This window comes from Neopsephotus bourkii, unplaced genomic scaffold (assembly GCF_033783945.1).
Source record: "Neopsephotus bourkii isolate Nb327-2 ecotype Australia unplaced genomic scaffold, CSIRO-AGI_Nbou_v1 NB_1558, whole genome shotgun sequence".
Lineage (NCBI taxonomy): Eukaryota > Metazoa > Chordata > Aves > Psittaciformes > Psittacidae > Neopsephotus > Neopsephotus bourkii.
Genome location: NW_026902034.1, coordinates 69,954 through 94,622, shown reverse-complemented (window position 1 = coordinate 94,622; position 24,669 = coordinate 69,954). Strand labels below are relative to the sequence as shown.

Sequence of the window (24,669 nt, the reverse complement as noted above, 5' to 3'; positions counted from 1 at the left end):
TGAGGCACATAAAACAATGCTGCAACCTCTTTTATCTCTAAAGTGTTGGAACTAGAGGTGTGCCAGCTCTGATATAAAACCTATAATCTAAAAATGAAACCAGATATTGCAGTGCATGTTAGGATTCAGGAAAGGCTTATATTTCTTTAGAGCTAATAAGACTAATAATAACTCTTACTATGATGAAGTTTCTATTTCCAGGAGTCACACACCCTCCTACTTCAGCATCAGCTCAATCTCTTCCTGCAACTGATGGCAACTGAGGCTGAATGAGAGCGTAATACACCATGGTAAGCATTATTTTGGATAACCGGCCCCAGGATATAATCTCTTCCTAAAGCCATCTGCACACACGAGATTGTACCCTGATTACCTCCATGTGAATGGTCTTCCCAGGAAGGGCCAGGCAGCTGTCACTGTCTGCTGGAGCAATTTATACTCTTTCTTAGCAGCATCCTGAGCAGCCCGCTCTGCCTTGATAAGGAGTTTGATGCTAAATTCAACCTTCCTGTCTCTGGTGGCTGCTTTCCCCTTCCTGTGAATGCTGTTTACATGGGGGCAGTCAGGACAGGGGCTTCTGAGCACACTCAGATTGCTGACTATCCCAAAGCTTCTTTGCATTAGCTGAAAGATTCATGCTCGCTGTATTTAACTACTATCACATATACTGCAGCACCTTGGAGTAAGGCAATACTGCTTGCTTTTAAATAGACTGAAAAATTCTATGGATACTTTATAAATATCCTAACACCATTCAAAAGCTAGTTAACATTTTTTTTCCCCTCTGTAGACAACCATGTGTTAAAATAGATGTATTTAAGATACTTGGAGCTGGAATATTATGGGTTAGTTTGACCAGCATGAAAATGTCTTCCTCCTCTCTGCCTCCCAGATCTTTAGAACAAGCTCTGAGGCTTTAAGGGTTTCAGTTTCACTAAACTTTCATGAAACTTCAAGATGTTTGCTTATATTTAAGAAACAGTTATAAACTGCTGGCTAAGAGGATGTTAGCAGCCCTCAGTATCTTAGCTCCTATATCTAAATAGAATATCTGACTACCTTAGCTCTTGTGTCTAAAACCTATCACCAGGAAACAGGTTTCAAAATACTGCAGAAAACCCTGAAGGCAGCGAATGGGGGATTCAACCTCTCTTTTGGGCCAGCCCCTGGAATTGCAATCACAGAAGGGTTTGGGTTGGAAGGGACCTTAGAGATAATCCCGTTCCAACCTCCCTGCCATGGGCAGGGACACCTTCTACTAGAGCAGGTTGCTCCAAGCCCCATCCAACCTGGCCTTGAACACTGCCAGGGATGGGACAGCCACAGCTTCTCTGGGAAACCTGTGCCAGGGCCTCAGCACCCTCACAGGGAAAAATTTCTTTCTAATACCTATCCCAATATGAATCCTAAAAGATGCCTAGAAAGGACACCTCTTATATGAAGTTCTGTCCTTGCTTTTGGCAAATTGTAGGCATTTGCATTGCTCCCTGCAGCATGGTGAAGTTTGTTTCCTTCACTGCGGTGTGCTGTCTTTGGTTTAGAAGCAAACAAAAATCAGTGGCTTGTTCCTTGCCTGGAAAAACGTTTTCACAACTTTTCTCTATGCATTCTCTCTCCGTGTGCTACTCTGCCTGCCTGCTCCTATTTTCTCTACTAAACTCTTTGTTCAACTATTTCTCTTATTAGAATGGAGGAAGTGAAAAATGAATTGTTACAGGGATCACTCACCTATGGTGTAACTAGGCTAAATTTAGATGATACTCCCTATTTTACCAGTGAAATGAGCAAACTCTATTTCCATGGCTCAGGTATGTTTGTGTTTCTAGTTAAAAACACCTCATTGCTTCTACAGAAAGAGACGCAACCTCACCGGTTATCAGAGATCACATTTACTTCCACCCACCACAAATCAGCTTTGTACATTCACACTTACTGGATTCTCAGAGAATCAGAATGAGAGTTCAGAGCATGAGACTTCACCAGAACCTTTGCCATGGCTCATGGCCGATGAACTGCAGCATGCAGGTCTCTGGATGATGCTCATGCCATTTCTCAAACCGCCCTGCAGTATCTCTGGTCTACACTGGTTTCCTATGTAGATAGAAATAGCCATTTGGTATTTCTGAATCTTGGCTTTTTACTATTTCCTTCTTAAGATCTGCTTTTTTTTCTGCATCTTTGAGTGATGTGCTGTATTTGTATTGAACATGAGAAGATCCTAATGTACACAACATCTACTTGCCAAAATTATTTAACAACATCTTCAGGGAAAATTAATTTGTGCAGGGTGAAATGTAAATCCTGAAGCAATGTAGTTTTTCCATTGATGTTATAAGAGGATAAACGTATGTACATACATCTACATACACACACACAGTTTTTTATGCTTTAGCTGACATCTAACAAAGTTAGTCTGCTTCAGATTAGTCAATGACTCCTTGAGGGCCATTTGGATAAAGTTGCACAAAAATCAAGTAGAGGTGCCCCAGACCTGGCTGCCCCACTTATAACCACACTGGTAGGAGAAAAATGCCAGAAGCCGTGTTCAGTTGAATGTACACCTTCATTATTCTAGAAAAAACCCTAAAGCATGAGCTTCTAGTAGTGAAGCAGAAGCCTGAAGTTTACACACACACAGCGGTGTTGCTCTGCCCTCTGCAGACCAGATTGTATAATCACATTTCACCCCGGATTTCATACTCCATACAACAGAATAAAAGTTGTCAATGTCAATTAAACACACATGGGCACTACCTCCTAGCGGTGCAGTGTGACATCGCAAATAGTAAATAAGATGTCAGGAGTACTCCTGAAGCAGGGGGTGTTTTGTGTGTGCTCCCAGCAAGTCCATACTGCCCAGTAAATCTTGGAAGCAACTACTGACTGAGTAGCACCAACGCTGAGAATGCAGATTGAGAATGCAGTATAGGAAGTATTTCTGTCTGTTCCTCTAATGTATGCCACACAGCATTTCTTCATAATGGAGAACCAAGATTTGTTCGAGCTCCCATAGACAGTGCAACTTCTTCCTTGTGCTAAGACTGGTTTTCTACAGCAAGATCCAGGAGACAGCAGATGCTCTGATTCCTTGATTGACCTCTCTCTTCGAAGTGACCAGTATGATGCTAGTGATAACCTGCCTTGACTGTCCCACAGAGGTACCAGCATCCCATTCTGCAAGTTTAGCTATGTGCCACCTTCCACAGCAGCTGGCTCTACCTTTGATCCTAGGTAAACATCCAAGGGAGGTGGTAAATGCACCTACCTTTACAAGCTTTCTGTAATTTAATGTGCTCTCCTCACGTTATCTGGTAAAGAGCATTAAAGCTCATTTGATTCTCAGGTATTTGCTGCATCCCCACTGATGTAGGAAAACACACCCAACAGTTACTTTTTGTTTCTTACAAGCTAAACAATATTTTTGTTCTAAGGACATTTCGTCACACTTTTGACAAAGAAAACATGGTCCTGTATCGCTTTTACAAGGCTTCTCTTGGATAGAAACAACACAATAGAATTTACGCACCACACAATGCAGGTTTATTCCAGCTTCTCCTTTTATTGACATGTTGACATTTAAAAAATAGCTTCCTTGAAGCCCATGTGCCAAGTCCCAGGCATCACACATGGCCCTCAGAATGAGCAGCACCTCACACCCCTTTACGCCATCCCTGCAGAGGTTGGCCTGTCTGTGGTTATCAGGTGTCACACAACAGACAGTATTGGTCGGGTCTGGTGCAGGAAGAGCCTGGCAGGAATCAAAATCTGCCTACCGAGGTCCTGAAATGGTCTCTCTCCTATTGTGTGACTACCACATGTGCTGGTTACATGACCCAGAGACTCACATGTCAGGAAACAAGAGAAGAGAGCAGCCATTCAACAAGTGGCAGCTTCCAGCGCCTAGCATGTGCAGAATGCCTTCAGAACAAAACTGAAATGGGTGCTCAGAAAAGAAATAACAAATCTTTATTTTATTTTATAGAGTGCAGAGCTTGCAATATATAATGCTACTATGCTTCTGTAAGTTGTATGTCATGGCGGGGCAAGACCTCCAATAATTACTCTTCTGAGCTATAGTCAGCATCTGCGTTGGACACCCTCCATGGTTTGCAGAAAAAACAGATGAGATATAGCCGAACCAGCACATTAAAAACTGATAAGGAAAAGCCATAAAAATATTCTCTGTACATTTGAATTGGATTCCTACCCACAAGTACTGCAGAAACATGGACTGAGAAAAGTTGGCATGACATTAAACCCAGACTGTACATTTCCAAGTGAATGCTTTTGCATGGATTGTCATTTTGTCATCCTCCAGTGCTTTTTGTTGAGGGATCTGCTGCAGACTAATGCTGCAGTCTAGAAAATTTCCAAGCATATCATGTAAGCAAAATGAAAGTCTCAAGTTTTCACCTTGCCCATTTCACAAACAGCGATGGTATTATTACTTCCAAAGCAAAAAACTGGAGGAAAACAATGGTCACATTTATCCTTAGCAAACCTGCTCTCCAGTACTTCCGTTTGACAACAGCTGAATGGCATTCTTAAACAAAATTCCTGACATAATCCCTGCTATCTCAGGTAACTGACACGGAAATATCACTTAGGATCTTGGCTATGCCTTGAAAACCTTGTGCAATCGTCTCACAATATGTTCATCAAATGAACATCCAAGTCCTAATTTTACCTTTCTTCACATTCTTTTCATATGAGGACTGTAGAGTGGTTTGTAATGTGTAACTGAAGAAAGCAAAGCAAGTGAAATCAAATACTTAATATCACTCCTGTTTCCAACAAAAATAGTTTTATTTAATGACATAGTAACTATTTTCATATCTAGAAATACGCTAGATTCTGTAATGCAAACCAGTACAATAGGCACCATTCCTACACCTGTTTAAACTTCTTTTGGACAAAGAGCCATCATATCCCACCATTCTGACCAAGGCCAGAAACAAGTATCTACACTTGAATTAAACATGATTATTTCAGGGGAATGCTCAGGTTTCCACATACATTTACCAATAAGGATTACCTTCTGAAGTTTTCAGTGCTTGGAGTGCAGATTTAATGGTGTTACTGATACAATCACCTCACAACAATCTCTAGCCTGAAAAAAACCCTCTCTCCAGTTCTCCAGGCTAACAGAAGACTGCTTAATATTAAGGAGAAATGCTGATTAACGCTGTCAATAGCTATTGGTGCTAATCCTTTTTACTTATCCTACACTCTCAGAACTTTTCTCTCAGTTTCTTCCTGGCCTCCACTTTTGCAGGCTGTAGTCCTGTCATAAAAATCACTAGCACAGATGTCCTGAACTTCTGTTTCCACATGATTTGCTCCACACACTTGGTAGTGCAGATGGTTCCAGACAGGGTGACTGTTTCTGCTGGTTTGTTTAAACCAGAGTACTGGAGACATGTTCCTTTTTGTCACATAAGACTTGGTTTCATAAACTGAGATGGGTGTTAGGATTTTCCCCATTTCCTGCTCAGAAGCTGCAAGCCCAACTAGTTCCCTGCATTGTGGTACAAGCTCCAGTGCAGTCCAGGCCACAGGAGAATCCTGTGGGGCTACTTCGTCATCAAGTTTCAAATGGGCTCAGAAAAAGATCAAATGTGCAGATTAGGGCCATGGGCAAAACTTAACACACACACGAAATAGCTCTGTACAGCTAGGACTGCGCAAAGCAATTTTGAATCTATCCATACAGTATCACATATTGCATAGCAAAATACTGACAGTATTCCCATTTTGAGACACTTTTCAATGTAGTAATTGCCAGGACTGGTAATCCTTTCCTTGCTCTCAAATCCACCTCCTGTTTTATTTATACATAATGAAAAGGAAGAGCTCGTAAGTTATAGCGATATTAACTGTAATCAAGACAGTTCACCAAGTAACAGTGTTACTGTGGGAAGGCAGTGTGTTGTTAACAGGACAGCTTCACTTTTTGAACATGCAGTATTTCAAAGTGATGCTGAAGTGAGAGCTAAGGGAAACTGAAACCAATCCAAATTTGAACGTCAGGAGGGACATATATTTTCTCACTCTCAAAAGCCTGAGCCTTTTTTCCCTTGAAAATACCAACAGAAGAGCCATATACTTTTCAGAATCTCTTTAAAATCACACAATATTTAATAATTGCACAGTAACTTGTTCACCTCTTGCAGTAAAGGCTATAGAGAAGTCCAAGAAATACATGGTGGTAAAAGTCCTTAGTCAGCAGAAAGTGCTTGGAAGAAATCAGCAGGAACTGGAAGGAAGTTTCCAGGACTTGCAGATTTTGGCTACTGGTGACTAAAAGGAAGTGGAGTTTCGGGGTGTGCTGAAACCTTTGAGGTGAGAGCTGAAGTCGCAGTAGATTTTAAGAGGTCTACAACCACTTGCTTGTTAACAGTTATGAGCAAAGCAGAACAGCAGTATGCATTTCTGTGAAGAAATTCATATGCTTGTGTGTCATGGCTGCATCCCAACCCACCATTTTGAGTCCAAGATTCTTCAGACATGGGAAATAAGGCTCTCTGCTAGATTCAAGCAACAGTCTCAAGGTGCTTTGCCCTGTTCCTATGTCAATTTTCTTTAACAGCGAGTATAAGCTTTAACTTTCTTTAACTTCCAGAAAGCCTCCAAATTGGTTGTTTCTTCTAATAATTCAACTCCCCACATTGCTTGTAAGACAGTTACATTGAAAAGAAAAAGGTTTTCAGGTTGAAAGGTTGGGTGTTACAATCTATTTCTAGATATAAGTATCCAGGTTTCCATCTGTTCTCACAAAACTGTAGGAAACAAATGGAGTTTATGACCTGTTTCTGTACAAGTAGGTACCACACACGAGTGGACTTCATTCTGCATGTTTACCACAAACCCACCGAAGCTGCTGGTCTGTTTGGAGGTCAGTTAACTCATCAATGGATCTCCAGCTGCACTGACAAGCATATGCTCGTGCTCCCTTCTTCTTTATCATCTTCGCTCTCAGTTTCCTGAGTTCAGGCATGTTATTCCTGCCAATCAAGTGAAAAAAGTTTCACGAGGCCATTTCAATTCAGAAAAGCTCTTCAGAACATTTCTGAGTACCACTGACATGAATGAATTTAATGGTATGTTTGAATTTTGTTTTGAACACAACCCTTTCCTGAGAGCAGTCTCTGTGCATAGTTACTGCACGCTCAGACCAACTGGAGATTGACATTTTTGTTATGAAAGTTCTCTGTCAGGTTTAGAGACCCTGTGTCAGCCTCCAGAGAAAGGGTTCAAAAGAAAACGAGGTAGAGTTAATTCTCTTGTTAAGAAATGATCCAAAAATGTATTTATTTTATCAAACTTACTGTAAAAATCCCTATGAAAAAAGGGTACAACTAAAGAGTTAAACTTTTCATCAGGAACTGTTACTCAGGAAGGCTGTTATAAAGTGACTGAAATGAAATAGCCATAAGAGGGAAGAATGTACATCAAACCACACATAATTTCTGTGTAAGCATCAACCACAACAAATTAAATATCATCATGGCTATTGCAAACCCAAGTTGTTTCAAAAACCAAGTAAAAAAGTAGCATTTTAACTGTCCCTGCTCTCATGACCTCCTCCTGGCCATCAATTACTGGTATCTGAATTGCTCAGAAAACCCATTAACCAGCCCAGCTAAATAAAGAAAACCCAAAACAGACATCAAAGGAAGAATTTTTAGAAAAAGAGGCCAGACACCTAGTCATGGAAGCAAACAATTAATATTCAAGTTTGCTTTTGCTTTTTAAAATTCAGGTTAGTCAAAACAAATAGCTAAATATCTTGCTAAAGAGAACAGATTTTAATCAATGCTACAAATACCTGATACTAATGTTTTCCGTGGCTTTTTTTAATAATTTGTTAATTGCAAGATCTCAGAAGCAGAACAATTTAGACCCTGAGTAAATAAAAGAACCATATTTTTATTTAACCTTTCCAGCTACCAAACTCACCTTAGTAAACTAGTGCAGCACTGTATTTTTAATGCTGCTTTAAATAATGGGAAAAGAATATCTGCATTCAAAGAGAATACAAATCTTCCTAAACTGTAGGAAAACCCTTCCAACCCTAACTATTCTATGATTCTATGTAATAAAAGAAAAATAATGTAAAAGAAGATGATGTATCCATTACTGCTCTGCTCCAGCTGTTACACCCCTCCGTGGCCATGCACATACACTGAACATACCAGCTGTCTCCATCAGTGAATCGGCACATACAGAGACTTTCCTAAAGAGGAATCCAAATTCGCCGTCTGTATTAGGAGCACACCCTACACTATTCTTCGTTAAGTCCTGGCATTTTACAGAAAGTAGAAATAAGAACTCCTGAATTTTAAGTCTTCAAAAAGATGGAAATAATTAAAGTCAAAGACATCACAATCTAAAAAGAAAATAAAAAAATCAAAAAATCCCACCCCTCCATTAAATCAAACCTTCCTTCAGAAACAAGCCTGCTACGAAATCACACTGATTTTCACTGAATATGACAGTGTAATACTTGAAAAGAAGAAAACCTGACTTGAAACAATCACAGTCTATATGACTGAAAGCATGAAGTACATACAGAACAGTCCTCATTCATTTTGTAGGCATTCTGCAATGGCACACCAGAGGCCAACCCATCACATGTATTATTAGCTTATTTCAGCAGAAAAGTTGCCTTTTGATCCATGAAACTTGAATTCTTTTTAAGACCAGAGAGGGAGAGTGATGGTAGTAGAAACGGAAATACGGATTATGGAAGATGTTGCACCCCTCTCCCTGCAGAATTTCTCACCTGACCCCCCCCAGCAGATTGTGTACATGCTCCCTTTTAGGTAACACAGGAATGCTCAGAATTTTTCATCTTTCCCATTCCTATCAAGCCTGAAAGCACGGTAACACCAAACCCACCTCACACATACCTGAAAAAAAGATAATCACAGGACTGATCCCAGATGTAGTCATTGAAGAGCGACACGCGGAAGTCACAAGCAGTACAACGTAGTTGATCACATGTTCTGGTCCAAAAAGAACAGAAAGCTCCAAGAGTTTATTACGATCAGAGAAGCCACACAGACGATACCTGTTCTTGAGCACAGTGCTCATTCAGAAATGCTAGAACCAAGGTGACCCTGTAATCTTATTTTTTTTACGTATCTGGCACATTCATTATGGTATGTGTTTTAACTATATGATCATGTATTGTTTTTACAGGTTTCTAACCTCACTGAGTGCATAAAATAAACAATTACTTTCTTGATATGTTCTCTTTGGTCTTCCTCATTAGTATGGCACCTGACCATCATCCAAATATGCATCAAGTGCATAATTACTTACTAAAAAAATCCCACATGGAAATGCAGTAATGTTCTATAAGATGTTGGGGATAAATATTTAAAGTATCTTTCCTACTAAGTTCAGCTACACTTGCAAAGCACTCTATTTTCAGTTCAGGCTCTTGGACGATTTAAACCAGCCCAGTGATTTAAGTCACATACTCAGCATCACACAGAAAGCTGAAGAGAGGCAGGCAAAAATAACAATTCCCTACAGCAGCAATTTTGTTAACTGCTTGTTACTGATTTTTGGAGTCTCATGTCTCATTTGCACACATTTTTCAACTCCTCAAACCAACAACAGATCTAGTGGTCAACAACAGAGGACTGGAAGGGCCCAGCTGACTGCATCTGCGGTTACAGGCAGACATGTTTATATGAATATAAGGGTGTCCTCTCCAGTCCAAACGCAGAAATCTGCACCACCACAGAAACACAGTTGTGAATGAAAATAATGACAAAGCAAGTAGAACATTCTGTTCACGTTTCCTACCTTTTTGAAATATTTGTCCCTATGCCATGTGGTGAAAAGCTTCCACCCAGGTACACAGGAGAGCATCTACAAGGATTTCATTAGAAGTATTAACTTACAGCAAAACACTTTGGAGAAAGTAGTACAATGCTTCTCCTAGTTTAACAGCATGGGATTTCTAAAATAATATTTATTAAATATAGGCAAATGTACCCAAATGCTTACAAATGACAGAATTTTTAAATTTCCATTACCACAGTGTAGAGAAAAACTCTACAATAATCACTCTCTATACCAATATATTATATCATTTGGTACATGTGTATGCCCTTAAGGCAAAGAAACCTGTTCAATAACTGAAATAATTAGTAAGAAATAATTTTGACCCCATGGAAGCACATTAGTAACTCTTCAAAATTATCTTTATCTTTGTTTTTCTTTAAAAAGAATGCTTTTCAAAACACTCAGATTCTTAGTTAATGTCCACACAGATGAAACAGTAGCAATACTCTTTATACTGACAACAAGCTATAACCAAGCTGTGTTCAACTAGCCAAAACACTTCACTTGCCTTTTCCTATGAGCCTGCATAACAGCACTATTTCTTTCAGGTGTGAGACTTGCAGAGTTAGACTTCAATTTCTATTTAAAAAAAACAATAAAAGAATCAGCATTACAGCAACGTAACAATAGTCTGTTTTACTTAATAAGTCAGAGCCAGAAAATTTCCATAACAGAAGAAGGGGACTAAGAATTTGGGAATTTTCTTGCTTGGGTTTCTGAGGCTCCAAGACAAAAGCTGCTGAAGTAACAGATAAATGAAAATGAATAACAGATAGTTATGAAAACTGGCTTCTCTTCCCATACTGAATTCCCAGCTCTGCCTGAAGGAATTCAGCACCACATGACCACTTTGACTTTACAATCAAGACTTTGTATTTCATGCCCTCTTTTTAATAATTTTGCTTTTAAAATATGTTTTAATTTAGGAATTTTCTCCCTCACCATTGAGCTTTTGTTTTAGAAGAGAGATGAAATTGTTTAGCCTGCAAAAAACAAGGGTCAGGAGAATCTTATCAAATCTTATCAATGTATAAAAATACATGATGGGGAAGAATAAAGAAGATGTAGCCAGACTCTTCTTAATGGGGCCCACTGACGAGGTGAGGCAACAGGCACAAACTGACATACAAGAAATTCCAGTTAAACATATGCAAAAACTTCACTTCTTTTGAGGGTGGTCAAACACTATGTACTGGTTTTGGCTGGGATAGGGTTAATTTTCTTCCTAGTAGCTGGTGCAGTGCTGTGTTTTTGGCTTTAGTCTGAGAACAATGCTGATAACACACTGATGTTTTAGGTATACTAAGTAGTGCTTACCCTGATCAAGGGCTTTTCAGTTTCTTATGTGCTCCTAGAGATAGTATGGCTGACCCAAATTAGCCAAAGGGATATTCTGTACCATAGAATGTCATGCCCAGTATATAAACCAAGGGAGCTGGCTGGAAGGAACTGACTGCTGCTAGAGTCGGGCTGGGTATCGGTCAGTGGGTGGTAAGCAATCGGATTGTGTACCACTTGTGTTTATTGGGTTTTATTTCTCTCTCTGGTTTTGCTGTCTCCCTCTTTATCATCATTATTATTATTTGCAATTATTAAACTGTTTTTATCTCAATCTGCGGGTTTCACCTTTTCTTTCCAATTCTTCTCCCCATCTCACTGAGGGAAGGGATGCGTGATTGAGCAGCTGTGTGCTGTGGCGACAAGTTGCCACGACATAAGTTACTTAGGCTGCGGAGACTCCATCTTTGGAGATAGTAAAAAGCTGTTCGGACATGGTCCTGTAGGTACACCTGCATGAGCAGGTGGTTGGACCAGATGATCTCCAGAGGTTCCTCTTCCAACCCAAACTATTCTGTGATTCTGTGATACTTGACATTATGCTCTACCTTGATCTAGCATTTCCTTTAACTGTCTGTTATTGCCTGGGTAAGACCATCCTTTTATCTCTCTTGAAACTCATAACAGGATTGCTGCATTTTCTTTTCTGCTTTATTTTCCAAGTTTATCCTACAGCTTGTTTTAGTTCATTTTTTTGCTTTATAACAGCTTTAGTTTATGGTGCTTTTCTTTCCATGGCTGAACCTCATCTCTGTTGTATTTCTCCAAATTCCTACTCACCAGAGGTGTTTTGGTAAAGCTGCTGTCATTACAGATTTCATCAATAATGTCGTCTAGATCTTCTTCACTGCTGTCAGCACTCAGGAACAGTTCAGGTGATCTGAAAAACAAAGAAATCACCCTTCATTTTGTAGCATGACCAAAGCAGTTCCAACAATTTTAAGTTAAATAAATTTAATTATAGCCTTTTCCCTCTAATATTTCTGTAGTATCTAAGGTAGGCCATCCAAATAATGACTGGACAGATACAAACTGCAGGATGATGCCTCTCAGTCCCTGCTGTTATTTTTGCTTGCTTCTTTTATTTCCAGTCACTTCCAACCCTGAATAAAAGTATGATAATATAACCCACGCTGCCCTTACTGAGCAATAAGTTGGTCAGCCCCGTTCTTTCATGTTTATCTTCAGCAACAGAAATATATAAAGGTGAGAGAGAGTTCTCTCCTCATGCTATAGAACTGCAAGGGTTCTGAAGGAATTCCTGTCAAACTGTATGCATTTGGAGAGAGATCACCTGCACTTTGCTTTCACCCAAGTGAGAAGTGTTGTCACTCAAGTGTGCTGTTTGCTAGCTCTTATTCAAAGAAAGGGAGGCCTGTAGTACTGCTGCATCAACCAATCAAGTACAGATCTGCTCCTGAGAAAGAAGAAAACTGTGTGATTTTTTTTTTTTTTTTTTGATATTGTCATTAGATTGACTAAATTTAAGTGCTCCCCTAACCATCATGCAAACAACGGGGGAGTTCAGTAATGTCACCAAAGGCAGTGCCTGGGGCTCTGAAATGCCTCTTGGGTAAGCACTCAGCAGCACACCTCTGGAGACAGCTGCCCAAACCCCGCGGCCCACAGACCTTCCAAACAGCCTGAGACACCATTCGGGGCCGGGATGGGAGCCTGAGGGCAGGCAGCAGCATGGCAGACTTACTGGCAGTACTGCCAGCAGTGACTGTGTCACAACCAAACCTGTCGGTATTCAGACCCATTTGAAAACTGAAATTTGGGGCGGATAGATGAAAGTGCAGAGTGTAAATCGAGTGCTTTCTGTGGAAGATACGGTGAATAGAAAAACTTAAGATTGGAACACATCTATCATAATGAAACGTTTCACAATACTACTGCTAAAGTTCTTCCGGCTCTGAATCGTAGGATTTTATATATTTTATATATACCACAAGGTCAGCTACAGAGCTCAGTAATCCCTGATCCTAACTCACAAGCAAATTAGGTCGGCTTTTAACGCCATATTTAATCCGAGACTGGGATACTCCCGAGAGACAAAGACTATCTGAAGTAACTCAGCTCTCTGGCACACCACTGGGGTGTTTACAAGTAAGTACTCCAGGGGACACTGTTTGACCGCCGCTCAGTGTTTCGGCTCCCGAACCTCGGTGTTTTCGGCTCCGGAGGGGTCTGGCTGGACGCCCACAGGAAAGGAAAGTGATGGGCTGCGCGCCACCACAGCGGCTGCTCGCTCGGCTGTGGGGTGCGTGAGGCCACCGGACCGACGCAAAACCGCTAACCTGCCCTCCTTCGCTGCTGCTGCCGCCGCCGCCTCCTCGCCGCCGCTGTGCCGGTAGCCACCCGCCGCCTCGCTGCCCGGCAGGCAGCGGAGCCGCCTCTCCACTTCATCCAGTAACTGGTCCAAGTCATCCGCCATCTTGCCGCCGCCAGCCGTTGCCAAGGCGGCCCAGCACGCCAGGCGCCGGCAGTGGGCGGAGTCTCCAAGTCCGGAGGGGTGTGGGGGGGGCTTGAGGAGCTCGTCCGCTGCCGGGGCCTCGGCCCGTTTTCCGTCCCGGCCCTCGGGGCCCGGAGAAGCGAGTGCATAAGAGCAAAAAAAGCAACCGCAGAGTCCAGAAACTCGCGGTCGTAGTCGGCAGGATTCGAACCTGCGCGGGGAGACCCCAATGGATTTCTAGTCCATCGCCTTAACCACTCGGCCACGACTACGCGTGGTGAAGCGGTTGTGAGCGCGGCAATAGGCCTAACCACTCGGCTGTGAGCGCTGCAGTTTGGTAGTTAGGGGTGGAGTGAAAGAATGAACGAGTTACGCTGTATGTGTTTGTAATGTAGTTCAGTATGCTGTAGTTCTGTAGTCTGTTCAGAGCAAAAGGAAATGACTGTACTTTGCTGGGTCCCATGGGAGAATCACAGAATAGTTTAGGTTGGATCATCTGGTTCCAACCCCCCCTGCCATAGGGGTGGCCGGTTCCAGCCGAGTCGCTGAGGGAAGCGGCCACGGCCCTATGGTGGCGGTGAGGCTCCAGGGCTTCATGTGATGGTACCGCAGGCTCCCTTTCCTGGGCAAAGAGACAACTTCAGCACACAGGGTCTTTGGTATGCGCTCTGTTTAGTATTTTTGAGAAAACACCCATAAAACGTGGTGTCACCTGGTGGTGTGTTACTAAATCCAGACAAATGTAGGAGGTGTGTCGATCACTGGTCTTCCAATGTGTGCTCCAGCCTCCTCTGCCTTCAAACAGAAGGTCAAATGCCTCAAGGTGGGCACACCACGTGTTGTCAATGATGAGACTTGAAGACAAATGGTGGAGGTGGATGCTGTGTATAGAATCACAGAAGGGTTTGGGTTGGAAGGGACCTTAAAGCTTATCCAGTTCCAACCCCCTGCCATGGGCAGAGACACCTTCCACTAGACCAGGTTCCTCCAAGCCCTGTCCAACCTGGCCTTGAGCACTGCCAGGGACGGGGCAGACACAGCTTCTCTGGGAAAAAAGAGAAGAAAACAATCTGTGACGTCACTGTGAATCTTTGAAAACACTGTGATAAACGACTATATTTGATTAGAAACCCAGGTAAGCAATGTAGAGGGAAAGAGAGGTCCTGCTAAGCAAAACAAAGCATTGCTGTGTCCTCAGGTCAGCTGAGACAGAAAGCTCAGTGCTTGCACCCTCCCCCTTGTTGCCAAGACCAGTCAAAACTGGTCAGCCCATGGTGAAGTGGGGGCTGCAGTCCTTAGCAGCTCCAAGTAAAGCCTTTTGGTTACAAGGTGTTTTACAATTCTCCTGGTATTAAACTAATGAGTTGCAAGCCCTATTTGAATTCCCTTGTACTTAAATTTTTATTTAATCATTCCATTTCCCCCCTCCATGCAACTTGGGGCACTGTTACTACCCCAGCCCGTATCATGGCAGTGCTGCTGGGGGAGATGTGTTAGGCAGAACAGTTGTGAGCCTTCCGTGGGTTGATGTGATGGAAGAAACTAAATAGTACTGATGCTGCTCCAGCACTTTTAAGTGGTCCCTTGGTCAGGACTCGATGTCATGTAGGTAAATTCAATCCAGAAAAAGTGGATTTTTGAGTGGAATTCTTACAATCATCTCTTGCAGCTGTGGAGAGTTTAAACTAATCACAACTCTCCCCGGTATGCTATCATCTCTGTAATTTGAAAAAGGATCAGGAGCCCACAGGCTTGGAAAATCTTGAAGAAACTCTTGTCCTGAAATACATCATCACATGTGGAAAAGACCGCTTGCTGCTGCATCATCTTAAAGGAGCTTAAGAATGCCAAAATCCAGTATCGTTCTGGCATTCTTTCAAATGGCCTTAGAAATCCGAGTACAGTCTCTTTTGACTTCAAAACAGCTTCTTTCCCTTTCCGTCAGGCCTGTGGCTGTGAATATGTCTGTTGCAAGGTGCCAAAAATGTATGGAGTGACTATGGGATAATGGTGCCAAAGTCAGGGGTGCCTCAGGGCCTTCTTCCATGAACCCACTGCAGCATTTGTTCAGTTGGAAAGCATTTGAAGCAAAAAAAAAAAAAAAAGAAAGAAAAAAAGCACAGATCTTTAAAAATCGTTAAATTGCAAACTTTGTTTTCATGCAATTGTTGCCTGATGGTCAGATCCTTGTTGTTCAAAACTTCTGAAAGGCCTGATGCAATCAAAGAGACTTACTGGGTCAAATTGATTCCAGACCAGTCCCTGGAATCACACTGGGGTGCATCTGACATACTAGGCCTTCAGCTAAGCTGTGGCCAGGAAAAAGGAGTTGAGGTCATGCCCTGAGTTTTGTCCTCTCTTAGCAAATGAGTGAATTTGCTTGTGCAAATCATGACTCCCACTGACTACTTGGGGCTTATATTGGTGCAGACAGAGGGGTTACTGACTGCTGAGGGCTGGAAAAGTACAGAATGACCCGTTTGATGATGGTGCTTGGTTTTGCTTTTTTTTCGGGGGGGTGGATAATTTCTCAGTGTATCCTCAGGAAGAGAGGACAGAAAACTGGAAGGCTGTCCTGGGTAGAAGCCATCGTGTTCTCTAATCCTCAAGCTACTGCATGCTTTCTCAGCAGTGCTGATAAAACTGGATTTTGACACCACAGTGATGAGGACAAAACTTCCTAGGGCAGGACGTTAATTTGTCTCTTCTGTTTTCTCTGGAAACCAAAAAGAGCCTTAATTGCAGTTGAGTAGAGCTTTCCTCAGCCATCTTCTTTGAATGATGAACTCTGAAGAGTTCGGGTGATGATAGAGGTCAGTGGAGCCAGGGAATACCACAGCTGTCATTTCCTAGTGCTACCCACTGCCAGCAGGATGGAAATGATTGCAAGGAGGCACTATTCTTTTTGATGTGGTGACCGCATTGTTGCAGCCCTCTCTGCCTTCTCTTCCCATCTCTTGCCCCAGCAGCTGGGATGGCAATAGTACAGTGATTGCCTTTCACCAACGTGTTCTGCTGCCTCCAGCGAATGTAGAACCAGTTCAACTCCTTGATCCCAGTCACAGGATATTGCTCTAATCCTGTTCCTGGTCGCACTCCAGTATAATATCATTTTGAGTGACACCACGCTTATTATCAAGTAGTGTTACAGTGCATCAACATGTGCAGATTCAGGCTGGATGCAGATTCTTGGCCATAATTTAACCACTAGAAAGCATTTCTCTGGATGAAATTATTGTTTGTAAAGACACCAGATTGGGAGAGAACTTGAAAGACTGCTTGGCAGCAAAACAGCAGCATGTGCAAGATTCCTCATATAATGTTACTCGTTTGTGATGTTGAGAGATGACCTTGGATCAGAGGACAGTTTAAGCTGGAGGCCAAATCAGTCTTGGACTTTACTGCTGATCCTTCCATCAAGGGTGCCAGCTCAGAGGGCGGATTTTCAGTTTGTTTTTCTGGAACAGCTGCCTCACCCATGAGGGACCAGACTGGCATCAGGTCTGGAACAACTCTCATTTACTTCCAGTCTTCCCTCAAATTAATCATTTCAGGGTTAGGGTATGTAAGCACCCACCACCTGGTCCCTGGGCTACAGTTCCCTTGCAAAGGCAGGGATTCCTGAGTGACATTGAGCCCTTGCTGTCAGGACTAAACATACTTTTGGATGTTTTCAGCCACACATGCTCATTTTCAAACCAGTGTGACATCGTGGTGCTCACCAAGGGAAGCAGAAGGTTTTCAGGACAGTATACAAAGCAAAAGAATACTTGCCTTGGGGCCTTTTAATGAAGCTGGCTTAGTCCTGAAAACTGCTATAACCATGACATTTTGATCTCCATGAGGGCATAACAAACATTGGAAAGTCATTTGTGGAAAAAACCTGTTAGCTTGTAAGGCTGTACATCAAGAAGGTCGCACTTCCAAATCAATGATAATTATGTGTAACTTCAAATAAAAATGATGTTGTCAGGCACTGTGTGGCTTTACTGCACCTGTGTTCTCTGGCACCAAGGGTGTCTACCCCTGTAAAGCAGGGCAGAGGGAGGCAGATGGTGATAGAGCAGGTCAAAGCAGAGGAAACATCTCATCACAAGGAAAAAATGTTTCCATTTAAGATAGAAGTAATAATTAGTGTAAATATACTGCCAGGAAGGACCTAAGCTGTGGAGCATGAATAGAAAGGAGCAGAGGGAACTGGGGGCTACTGTGGAAAAATCTGTCCAAGTTGCTGCCCATCGCGCAGCTGCAGTGAGAGACAAATAACATGCAAGGCCATCCTAGCTGAGGAGCACAGGAGCTGAAACCAAAGCAGCCATAGTGCTACATCACCCCTGCCAAGCTGGAAAATATTTTTCAGGGAATATTCTCTGTATGAGCTGTGAGCTGGGAATAAGTAGTCCATAACCCATGGGGTCTTGGTGCGAATATGTGTGTGAGGAGGAAGATTGCTATTTGTGTGAACTCAGTGCTAGTGTCCCACTCCTCAGCTGGCTGATTCAGATTCTAATTCCTCAGGCCCCAGGATCCTGCATCGCAGTTGACAGGGATCTATCAGGTTCAAAATATTCTCCTTTGTTTTACTGCATAGCATTTGCCTGTCTTCCTTTTGTCACTGCAAGAATCCTGTGGTGAAAATATATGTTCAGGCAGAATTACACCTCTATAACATGAATGCTCTTTGCATGTGTGATTTTGTACAGGCTTTTGCGGTTAAAATTACTTAGAATGTCAAGAGGAGCAATGTTTTTTTGCAGCTGAAAGCTTCCTTATAAAACCTGTCTCGAGAAGCTCAATAAATGCTAAAGGGAGATCTTCATGTCTCTAAGTCAGTAATGAGGTTTTTATTTGGACTTGAAATAAACAGTTTTTTTTTTTTTCAGTGTAGTTAGTGCAGTTTTCGAAAGGTGGAATGGTTAAAGGCAAAGTGAAAATTAAAAGCTAGAACCCCCCTAATTCCAACAGGGTCATAGAAGATGAAAAACCAGTCCAGTTCATCGCAAGTATTTGTTCCTTGCTTGAGAACATGAACTGGTAGCTTTCCTCCCTGCTCCAAGCTGTGTCTCCCAGCAGAGGGCATTGCAGGGTGACATTACTGGTTATTAGGACAATCTGACAGGAGGTAAACTGAACTTCAAGGGGTTGTTTGGACCAAGATTTTTTTTACTGACCTCCACCGGGAGAGTAGATTATCAGTCATTTAAAACCAAAAGATGCTGCTAGAGAACTCTGTAGCTGGCAGATAAAAGGAATTTCTACTTTCATTCTAAAACCCCCTATTGTCTGAAAGAGAAAACTAATGCCAGAAAGCATTTGTTCTTCAGTGTTTTTATCACACTTTATTTTCCCGTTTTAAATGACACTGCAGGTTGAATTGCAAAGGCTTGTTTCAGGCTGAGAGCCTCTTGACATCCTGTAAAAATTAATAAACTATTCTCTATAAAAATGAAAAGCAGAATTACAGTAAACATGATGTAAGCAGCAAAGAGAAGAAACTTCATCATTTGTGGTAGATGTAACAAAATTGATATTTAAAAGTGGATATAAGAAAGGAGATTTTAAAATGATGGGGGTGTGCTGTGTGTCGAATCAAGAAGCTGCCGGGTACCCAGGTACCCATGAGCAGTACATCACCTTCAGTGCGAGGTTTCTGTCTTGCCTGCTGTCCCTGCTCCAAGCCTTGCAGCCCTCCTCTCTCCCCTCCATTCCACATCAGGAGCACATCCAGGGAACAGACAGGGCTGTGGCTACCACACAGGGCAGCCCTCTGACCCTGTCCCCATGTACTGGCCAGTCCTGTCCCATAACAGCAGTGTCAATCCACTTTCTGGAGGTAGTGGATTTACTGTACATGATGAAGTTAACTACGCAGTAGAGGCAATCGATTAAGTTTCTGTCTCCAGGCAGCATTTAATCCAGTTTATTGTGTGGGCACCAAGCAAACTGAGTGGGCACATGCCTTGGAGAGTGAGGCATTGAGAGGAGAAGCATTGGGAGGCTGAGAGCAACAGTACTTTCTCTTGTTTAGCATTTGTTCTTTGGCAGATCATAAGAGGATTCAGCATGTTTGAAAGTCAGTACTGTCATTATAGTTTTGCAGGTGGGGAAACTGAGGCACCTAGGAGCTTGTCTCCTGCCTGAGCTCATCAGGTAAAATCAGGACAGAAGTACTAAAGTATTCCCATTTCTCCTTTTGATGAAGTCTTAGCTTAGAACATTGTACACTCAGTGGGCTGCACCATATTTATATGCTGCAGTCGGAAACACTTGCGAAGTTAAAGTGCAGGTGAGCAAGAGTTAAAAAGCAAATTCTCCCACCTTGATTTTTGACAGCATTCTCACTTAGGTTAGTTTACAGTGTTAAAACCAAAGGGATCTGAACAGAGCAAAGGTCCTGACTTTGAATTTCAATGAGCGATACTGAGGGAGTGGTTGGGGTATTTTATAAATACCCTAAAAACAGCTAATAGGCAGTCTGCTCTGGAGGACTTGAAAGGACCGTAACCTTTCCTACAGTTTAACAACACATTTGTCCATAAAACTAACTTAAGAGAAATTCCCTGCATTCCCACACTGAACACTTAGCAGTCTTTTCAAACTTATAGCAGTAAATATAGCTTATAACCATAAAATTAAGGTTATGTAGACTTGTAACTTTTTATTTTATGCTAGCTCTGTGGGCCACTAGCAAGTTCTACAGAAGTTACTGTCCTGAAGTCTGCAACGAATTACATGAGTAAAGTAAGAGGAAACAAAATGCAAACCAGAAAACAACCCTTACTCTTTAAACAGAAACACTGAGTGTTTAAGGGGAGAAGAAGGGCAAACAAAAGGAAGGGGAATACAGCATGAAATTCACAACTTCTCATGCTCTACAATTTCAATTTCTTTTAATGTAGTTCTTTGTGCTGTACAGGGGACTTGCTATCTTTCCATGTCTGTCACTGCACTCATGGGGTGTTTAATGACTGAAGAACAACTAAAGAAATGGTGACAGATCCCATATGTAATGAGTAATATTTTCTTGTAACACTACTGGTGAGATTCTGGTAACATGTGCCAGGTGAAGCTCAAACACTGTGCAAAATTTAGGTTATTTTTACTGTGGTGTACTAGAAGAATTGGTTCCCATGTTGCTGCATCCTTGCAAATTGTGTTATGGATTGTGAAGTTAAGGAGCCCCTGGCTTCGGCAGAAAATGTGCACTGCTTTTATTATGTGATTTTACAGTGCCTAGAAAACCTTTGGCTTTCAGTAACATAACTGAACTAAAACATAATGTAGTCGGCTTTTATTTCAGTAGTGACTGTAGAGTCAAGATGCCTCATCTTTTGGGTTCCTAAACAGAAACTCTTTAATGTCCTCTGCATTTTAGAAAATAGGTGAGCAAGATTTTGTGGAAATCGTCCCTATTTAGGGTAAACTTGTGACCTTCTCCCACTAGTTCTGTTGTCTTGACAACTTTGAAGGCCAAGAGCCACCTAATGAACAGCCTTGTTTATCATGAAAGCTCGGTTTACTGAAATCTCTGTCTGGCTTCTGCAGTGGTTACAAGCATTTGGACAGCATGGAAATTGGATGCATCTTTACTGACTCAGGCCCTTAGCTAAAAGAAATATAGCCACAGCAGGAGGGGGCTAAGGAAGGGAGCAATTAATTCAGTTTTCCAATAGTATTACAACAACATGGGCATCGTAATTTAAAAGCCTTTGAAACAGTCTTCTACATTTCCTCCTATCCCGCTCCCTCAACTTTTTGTCTTGGTCTGGCTTTTGTTCACTTCACGCAGCCTGCCAGACCAACCCCAGCCTGCCTGAACCCAACCGGTTGGTCCCTGACGTAATCCCAAGTGCTGACCTGTGAGGCCGACCTCAAGATTTGCTGGGCGGAAAAGGACCCACTTGGTTTTAAAGTGCTGGCTCTGTTTTGTGAGGAGCTGGCAAAGTATGTTTTTCTTTTTTACTTTTATAGCCTGTTCCAAAGTCCATGGAGGATACACAGCTGGCTGGCAATACCACAGCTAATTCCATGGCTGCAGAATCTTAAAAAGCCTCTGGTGATGATGCTTGAAAGCAATGCATGGGAGTAGCGCACGCTATGTAATATGTATGCTGCCTACAGACCTACGTGCTTTCCACAAATGCACAACATTTGTGAGGTGTTTCATTAATTTGTGATGGAAATAAAGCACACATTTCTATAGACAGTAACTTCTAAGTGCCCCTGATCTATGTCATTTTTGATTTCACCTCACTGCTCCTTGCTCTCTGTATCTAAGGCCACTGAGAGTGAATGACGCCTTCCAAACCTGCCTTACATTTTGGAAACTGCTTGTGTCTGGGAGAGAGCAAGATGTTGTTTTGAAACTCTTTAAGTTAATATTCTGATTCCAAAAGAGTTAATATTTTTCTCTTGTTTGATTGTTTATTGATGATAGTTCTGTTTTCTCTGGAGTGTATATTTTTATGGGCTTGCTTTTTTCTTCTTGGCTTCTGTGGGTTTACCAGTAGTCTGAAAAGAACTCTACATAACAAAAAGAACACAAATTTACTGAAATTTCATCTAAATCATGACCCAGAAAAGCAGCATGAAGAGAAATAAACAGTAATAACCCTTATAGAGCTAATCTCGTTTTCTCTCTTCTGATTAAGGGGAATTGCAGATGTAATACATGTGTCTGTAGTAGCAATCCCAATGATAATTCTATGCAACATGGAAACTAGACAGGTCTCCCAAACACTTGCTGGTAGCTAGGGTGAGGTAGTATGTATTTTCCTGTTGTTGGGTAATGTCACCCACCCAGTCTTTACATTATGGCCGCCTGTGAGCACTGACATGAATTATCTTCCTGTGAGCATGACATGAATTATCTTCCTGTAAGCATGACAGAGCTCATCACCTCCACTCAACTAAACACCATCTTTTTCTAATAACATAAACAGATCAGGGTGTCTGCAGCTGAAGGTCACACTCCAGTTAGATTTAGGTACCTAAAACTCTAGATGCGTTTAAGTACCTCAGGGAGGCAACAGCATCGGACAGGGAGCTTTGGAGATTTTGCAAATGGTGCCTAATTCTTTTTTAAATCTCATATTTCCTAAGTTGCCTGCAGTTCTGCAGGTAAGCAAGCTCATAGATATCTGAGTCCCAGCATCTAACCCAGGTGGGGATCTAGAACTGGGTCTCCAAATGGGAAAGATCTTCAAGATGTTCATATCTCAGAGACAACATCAATAAATCCTTCCACAAAGCTTCCTTTCTTTCACAGGTTGTGGCAATCCTAACCATTCTATGATTCTATGATTCTCTGTCTTCCTTTATGACCTCCCCATCCCCAAAGCCTAGAAATTAACACCCTTACTGAGGATGTGGAAAATTCAGACTCAGTTCATCCCCTGCTCAAAAAAAATAATAAAATCCAAAACATCCCACCCATTTTGGGAAAAAGATTTAGTCTTGTTTGGAGAGGTGTGGTCTCAGTTCATCTTTTGCTGTACAGAAAGCCCCAAATCTCAATGGCTACCATTTAATGCTTATTAGTTGTTACATTAATAGAATTATCTTTGAGGTTCTTTTAGGAACATCCTTCTCCAAGAGTGTTGAGTGATCTTTTCCTTCACACAGAATAACTAATGTATAGGAAAACATCTCTGTAGGCCTTGGAGCACAGACTGGAACATAAACCCCTCTTTTTCCAGGTGAGTGTCTCAGCAGGATAATATATAGCCATGCTTGCATAATTTTCATCTGAGAGCCTGGAGGGATGTCTTGTGGTCAGGACAGGGAACTTGAACCTCTGAAACGGAGGAAAGAACTGCTGAAGTGCTCTATCCAGTAAGCTACTGTATAAAACACTGATGGTAGGATCTCTGTACACCAGCTTTTTAAAGACCATAATGTTTCTAAAAAGAAAGGGCTAGTTTCTGAAAGAAGGGCTTCAGGAGTGACTCTGGAGGTCTTGATCTCAAGAAGAGTGCTCTGCAGCACAAAGAAAGGAGCTTCAGCAGTGGGATGAAAGGAGGCTGCTTGACTCCATATTGCTGCACATTTCATGTTAGCCCTAGGTGTATGTCTCCTTGGTGTGTGAGGGGGCTGGGATCCCTTCCTGGGACATCTGACTCAAACTGCACATGTGGGAATCTCAGTGGTGGAGAGGTTGGATTCTATTTCAACACCTACAGTTCAGGCCCTGTGACTTTTGGCATTCAGTTCTCTATTCCTGTATTGTCAGAACCACAGAGTTGCCTTGGTTAATGAATCTTGCTTGCCCAAGTCCAGAGTTCAGATATGGAGCTGCTCACGTCTATTTCAGTGGATTGGGATTAATAAATCCCAAGGGGGTTTTAGCTGCTCTTGCTGACTTTATCACCAGCTACAATCATCCAAAAACCAAGGCAGGGGGAGGGAGGAAATCTCCTCCAGGAGAATAACTGTGAGGACTTGCTCTTTCTTGGAGACCAACATGTGAGCAGATGTCTCTGCCTACCACCCAAGCACCAAGCTGCTGTATGATTCTGAAGGCAAGTTATTAGTTTTATTATAGTTTTAAATTTGCTTCTATTACGTGTTTTTACAAATGCCCATGCCATATCCACCATGGGAAAACCAAGACTAGCCAATAAAGACTGAGCTGCAAAAGGAAACTCCTCCTCTGAGTGTAAAACGGAGATTTATATAATCATGCATTTTATAATCGTTATGATGAATTGTGATTGTTTTCCAGGCAAGAAATGACAATATCTGCAGAACTGCACCTGCAGCAAGGTTATATTTTCTGTACAGCTCTGATGGAAAATGTGAATCAATTATTATTACAGTTTGTTTTTCTTTTCTTTCTTTTTTTGATAAGTCATGGGTTTTCCATTATTTATTAGAATTCCTTCAGGACAGCACTGGGGTCTGGAATATTAAATGTGTTCACATGCTCTGGGGTACCTGCATGTAGTTTACATACAGTTTATGGGAAAGAAGATAAGTGAGAAGACTGAACTCTACAGCCACTGGAAATTGGAGGA

At 42.0% G+C, this 24,669-nt stretch overlaps 1 protein-coding gene and 1 non-coding gene across 2 annotated transcripts; both read right to left on the bottom strand.

The window, feature by feature from the left end:
* Positions 1 to 4,787: 4,787 nt before the first annotated feature.
* Positions 4,788 to 13,756, bottom strand: CFAP418 (cilia and flagella associated protein 418). Its single transcript, XM_061371034.1, has 6 exons — positions 13,500 to 13,756; positions 11,980 to 12,079; positions 10,370 to 10,440; positions 9,820 to 9,885; positions 8,913 to 9,008; positions 4,788 to 7,004 (listed from the first exon to the last, which is right to left on the bottom strand). The coding sequence occupies exons 1-6, from the start codon at positions 13,634 to 13,636 to the stop codon at positions 6,845 to 6,847; spliced, it is 630 nt and encodes a 209-aa protein (XP_061227018.1). The 5' UTR covers positions 13,637 to 13,756; the 3' UTR covers positions 4,788 to 6,844.
* Positions 13,757 to 13,844: 88 nt separating this feature from the next.
* Positions 13,845 to 13,926, bottom strand: TRNAS-AGA (transfer RNA serine (anticodon AGA)). Its single transcript has one exon. It is a non-coding gene; the product is annotated as a tRNA-Ser (tRNA).
* Between the last annotated feature and the right edge of the window lie 10,743 nt (positions 13,927 to 24,669).